The 5,536-nt window shown below is 46.4% G+C and overlaps 1 protein-coding gene across 1 annotated transcript; it reads left to right on the top strand.

Annotated features, from left to right (window-relative positions):
* Window positions 1–450: 450 nt before the first annotated feature.
* On the top strand, window positions 451–5,330 carry TSPAN6 (tetraspanin 6; the record flags this gene model as incomplete). Its single annotated transcript, XM_080719598.1, has 7 exons — window positions 451–537; window positions 1,210–1,398; window positions 1,687–1,761; window positions 3,185–3,283; window positions 3,653–3,787; window positions 4,129–4,212; window positions 5,262–5,330. The coding sequence occupies 7 exons, from the start codon at window positions 451–453 to the stop codon at window positions 5,328–5,330; spliced, it is 738 nt and encodes a 245-aa protein (XP_080575724.1).
* Window positions 5,331–5,536: the final 206 nt, after the last annotated feature.

The following is a 5,536-nucleotide window of genomic DNA, read 5'->3' as shown; positions in this document are numbered from 1 at the left end:
AATATATTTCCTGTGGGTATTTTCCCATGTAACATGGTCAGGTCACGTCCAACCTTTTCCATTCTTTTCGTTCCAGGGCACCGGCCGGGAGGCCGAAGCTTAGAGCGGTGCTAGTAGAAGCTATATAATGAAGTTGTAAGGCCGGGAGGGGCAGGGAGGCGGGAAAGATTCCTGGGGAGAAGAGCCCTGCAGCTCCGCTAGAAGATCTGCGGAATTTCCTAGGAGAACCTTCGCGTAGAGTCCGCAGCAAGCTTCGGCAGGGGGCGCTCGGAATTGCCGCGGCTTTCCGGACAGCCTCCCGCACTTTCCGCTCTAGAAAACCGTGCAGTGTTTCCGGCTCTTCTCAGTTGCGGACGCCTCGTAAGTTTTCGGCAGTTTCCGGGGAAACTCGTCTGGCCCTGGTTAGACCTGGCCCCGCGCGGTGGTGCTGGTGCGGGTCTCTGGTTGGCCATGGCGTCCCCATCTCGGAGGCTGCAGACTAAACCGGTCATTACGTGTTTCAAGAGCGTCCTCTTGATCTACACTTTCATCTTCTGGGTGAGCGAGGAGGCCCGATCCGGCGGGGGTGTGGCCGGCGCTGGCTGGGCCCGGAGGCCGCGGGCCGCCGGCGGGAGCAGGTCTGGGCCAGGCCCCTGGCCTTGCAGTGAGCTCCAGGGAGGCCGGGCAGCAGGCAAGCCCCGAGCCCGCCCGAGGCGTGAGCCCAGAGGCAAGGCTTGCCCGGCCGCTGGAGGGCTCCTTCTTTTCACGGCTTCGCGGGAGGGGGGTGTTTCGCAGGTGAGTGTGGGGTGGCTCCGCTCCTGCCAATCCTCCCTGGGCTTGCTTTTGTCTACGTCTCCTAGTATGCTGTATTCACCCCTAAACCAGGAGGGGAGAGGGGGGAGGTTTCTAGAACTCAGAAACATTTTTTCCCGGTTCCAGGAAGGGTTTTCTCTTAAAAATGATAGTAAAGCGGTTAAAGGAAGTTTTGGTCCCTAGGACACAATAAAACAGATGGGTTCGCCCAAGTGTTGGAAAGATGTCTCCTTCGCCACCTCCATTTGCGCAGGGTCCCCTTCTTACCCTCGATCGCCCCTCCGCCCGCCTGCCAGACTCCGGCCACAGCTGGGTGGCCGCCAGACTGCTACGCTGATTGTCACAGGTTGCACCTCAATGCTTCCTGGTTTGGGGTGTGTGCGGTGCCTCGCTCACTCCGTTCTCTTTCTCCCATAGATCACTGGCGTCATCCTTCTTGCCGTTGGCATTTGGGGCAAGGTGAGCCTGGAAAATTTCTTTTCCCTCTTAAACGAGAAGGCCACCAATGTCCCCTTCGTGCTCATCGGCACGGGCACTGTCATCGTTCTTTTGGGCACCTTTGGCTGTTTTGCCACCTGCCGAGCTTCTGCGTGGATGCTAAAACTCGTGAGTACTTGTGTGCTTCAAAATGGATTCTGGAGCTTAGAAGCGTCTAATTATGCCCCAAGCTTTGTTTCATGGAACTAGCCACAGCCCTTTACAGTTTTTCCTGTACCTTATGAAAACCTACCAAGTGCCAGTTCAGCTGCCAATTTCCGCTTTTAAAGTAGACATTTTGATATTTCCCCTGCCTCTTTCAATAAAAATATGCTGAACTGCTTGAGCCGCCCCCCCCTTTCCAGCTGTGATATATCTCATTTATGCTGACTCACACGTTTCTTTTAAATTCCACAGTATGCAATGTTTCTGACTCTCATTTTCTTGGTCGAACTGGTTGCTGCCATTGTAGGATTTGTTTTCAGACATGAGGTAAGAGTGAATTAGGGAACCTTCATACATTAAAATGTATCCTTTAGCCTGGCGTGGTGGCGCACGCTTGTAATCCCAGCGCTTGGGAGGCTGAGACAGGAGGATCACGCAGGTTCGAAGCCAGCCTCGGCTACTTAGTAAGGCTCTCAGCAACTTAGTGAGACCCTGTTTCCAAATAAAATATAAAATAGGTCTGGGAGTATAGCCCGGAGGTAGAAAGCCTCTGGGTTCCACCCCCAGTACCACCAAAAAAAAAAAAAGTTAAAATGTATCCTTTATTAGATAAAAAGATTGATTTAAGTAGCATTTTAGATAAGTCTTAATAGTTAAAAATCATTTAAAGCCAGGCGTGCTTGTAATCCCAGCATTTGGGAGGCTGAGACAGGAGGATTGAGGTTCGAGGACAGTCTCAGCTCCTTAGTGAGGTCCTTTGCAACTCAGTGAGACCCTGTTTCAAAATAAAGAATAAAAAATAGGGCTGAGGCTGTAGCTTGAAGGTAGAATGCCCCTAGGCTCCATCCCCAGTACCACACACACACACACACACACACACACACACACACACACACATCACTTAGAAGCTGTAATCCCAGTACTTCAGAGGCTGAGTCAGGAGGATCTTGGGTTCAAATGCAGTCTCAGCAACTTAATGAGACCCTGTTTCAAAATAAAATTGGGCCGGAGGGCTAGCTCAGAGGTCGAATGCCCCTGAGTTCAGGACGAAAAGAGAAAAAAACCCACAGCTGTATTTAAAGCTTACTTTTTAACAGTGTTCTAGTAAAAGTTTAGGCCCACCTTTAAACAAAAAATCAGAAATGACAGGTCACCAGAAGCAAACTAGCAACATATATTTCCAGTTATTTTCTTGTGAGGATAGTACAGTTTATAACTTTACTGATAGGAAAATAAAGTACAAAGCTGGTAACACAAAATCCGTGTACTCCACGCATCTTAACAAGATTGGATATACTTAACACAAATCAAAAGCTGTATACTGAATTAAAAGTCTGGTAAGCCGGGTTTTTAGGAAAGCGTTCTGTGAATAGAGAAGGCTCATTAGTCATGTATGTTTTACAGACTGTTAGTGCAGTCTCCAGAGTAAGGTTTTGTAGCTCAATCCTGTAGTCATCAAGTCTGGACTCAGTTTAAAGTAGAGATTGGTGGGGGGGACAAGCAGTCCAGAGCTGCCACTTGGGTGAATATGTACCCCTGCAGCACCCCGAACCTGCGGTTATCATCTTCCATTGTGATATTTTGCTTGGTAGCCCCCTCAGCTACACTGTATCCCGGAGAGGACAGGATTGGACCCTGAAGTTAATAACCACATGTCACAGATATACCCATTGACCAGGTGTGAGGATTTCTTATTTGACTTAGAACTTTCTAGAGTGTTGGCTTACTGTCCTTGTGTTCTTTGCTGTAGATTAAGAACAGCTTTAAGAGTAATTATGAGAATGCTTTGAAGCAGTACAACTCTACAGGAGATTATAGGAGCGAAGCAGTAGACAAGATCCAAAGTACGGTAAGCCGTGGCAGGTGGCAGGTGGCGGCATCTCAAGGGGGCACATGCCCCGTGGCCTTGGAGAAGAGAGCAAGAGCAGGCCACAGACGGGCTCCACTTGTGTGGGGAAGCAGTGTGGATTCTCCTAGCACGTGTCCCTCTTCTCTTCCCTCCCGTTACACCATACATACATACGTTAGGGCCAACCGGGAAGGAAGGCCAGCAAAACTAACTCGTGTTGGGACCAAGTGCAGGTCTCTCGAATGGAGGGGAGGGGACGGTTCATGAAGGACGGTTAGTGTTGTGTTGAGTGCAGGTCGCAGGAGATGGTGATGCCGGGGAAATGTTTGACTACATATGAACTCTAAACACTTGCGTTCCATTTTTCAGTTGCATTGTTGCGGTGTTACTGATTATAAAGATTGGGAAGGTACCAAGTATTACTCCGAATCAGGATTCCCCAAGAGTTGCTGTAAACTCGAAGCTTGTTCTCCACAGAGAGATGCAGATAAAGTAAACACTGAGGTAAGGGACCTTTTACACCTTAGTGTATTATCGCTATTCTAGGACTTTGCTGAATGCAGAATTGACTCGGTATTTACTTTCCGCTCTCACAACACATAATCCAAAGTAGGCCCAGCAGGTGGGACTTGATTTCAGACAGCTAGCTAGTAACACTTTCGAATGCATAATTGAAAAGGTGGAAATAGTTGGAATTTAGAACATGTGAAAGGAAATACATTTCAAAAAATGACCATGGTAACTCAAGCTCATCTGTCTGCTGAGGCGTGTGATTAAAGTATTACCGTACAGAAACGCATCGATTGCTTGAGCTGTACTTATGGTTATTGTTCTACTCCCATTAGGGTTGTTTTATAAAGGTGATGACCATTATAGAATCAGAAATGGGAGTCGTGGCAGGAATTTCCTTTGGAGTTGCTTGTTTTCAGGTAAGTCCTCTTCGTTCCCTAGGACATATTTCATTCCTCTTGTAAGTATAATGTAGAAATTTGTCACATTTCCACAAAGCTTTCATTAATCGCAGTATAGGAATACTTTGACCCTTCCAATGGTGGCATGATTGGGCCACTCTTTAGGCTTGTTTTCTTTAAGGAGGGCGGTTATTTTGGGTCTTGTGTTCTCTTACACCATTTCCCCAACTACGGAGTTCTCTACCTTTTCATTCATTTTATACCTTGAAACTATACTTGCCATACACGTCTTTCAAAAGTGGAAGATATAGTGTCATCTTAGTTTTAATCAAATAAAACACGAGATAGATAAGAACCTTGTTTTACTCTGCAACTAAGGTTCTAAAACATTATTATAGGAGCTGCAACTGCCAGGTGAGTTGTTTATAAGTTCCAGCCTATTAAAATTTAGATCATGCAATCTCACATCAGTGTGTGCCTACTTTGCAAAGATGTTATACCATAGGTTGAATCGTCTTCCCCAGGTGTGCTCACTGTAGCATGACAAGTGTATATTATGGCTCTAAGTAATTTTCCAGGGCATAGATTTTTTTCTCTTGTATTCAGCATTGTAGACATAAGACTAATCTGAGGCCAGTCCTAATCTATTTATAAAAATATTTATAAAAGTAATGCAATGGCCACTAACCCCCTTTGAACAGTCGAGTTATTAAATAAAAGTAAAAGCTCATTTGCCCTAGCCCATTTGAAAGGCCCCATAGCCGCGTACTGCTTTGGACAACACAGGTACTCTAGAACTTTTACATCATCCCAGCACTCTCTCTCCAAACGACTCCAGCACGTTCTTTCAATACTAGTTGTAATGTTCTGGGTCACAGGGCTAGTAAAACTTCATTTATATTCTTTGAACGTGACAGTTTATAGAGCATCAAATATAACTGTCTAGAAAAACTCAAGGAAACGACTGGTGAATTACAAGTATAAAGAGAGCTCACGTACATCTGATGCCTTCGGGCTCGTGCGTGCATGCATGTGTGCGTTACATTTTGTTTGTATTCTCTTTCCAGCTAATTGGAATCTTTCTAGCCTACTGCCTCTCTCGTGCCATAACAAATAACCAGTATGAGATAGTGTAGCGCAAACAAGGGCTGGTTTTAATCCTATGTTAAGGTAAGTTCATTTTGGTCCTCTGCTCTCGGTGTTGACATTTCCTCCTGCCTGTGCATACGTTGCATGGGCTGAGTTTATCAAAACCTTTTCCCGTAATGCTGACTTCAACTCAGTCTTGGTACTGTGTAAGCCCTACGTATGCATGTTAGATCTCTATGTACTACGTGTGGCC

This window comes from Muscardinus avellanarius (assembly GCF_963383645.1).
Source record: "Muscardinus avellanarius genome assembly, chromosome: X".
In the NCBI taxonomy this organism is placed as follows: Eukaryota; Metazoa; Chordata; class Mammalia; order Rodentia; family Gliridae; genus Muscardinus; species Muscardinus avellanarius.
The sequence above is the reverse complement of the archived record's forward strand: the minus strand, read 5'-3'. Positions and strand labels throughout refer to the sequence as shown.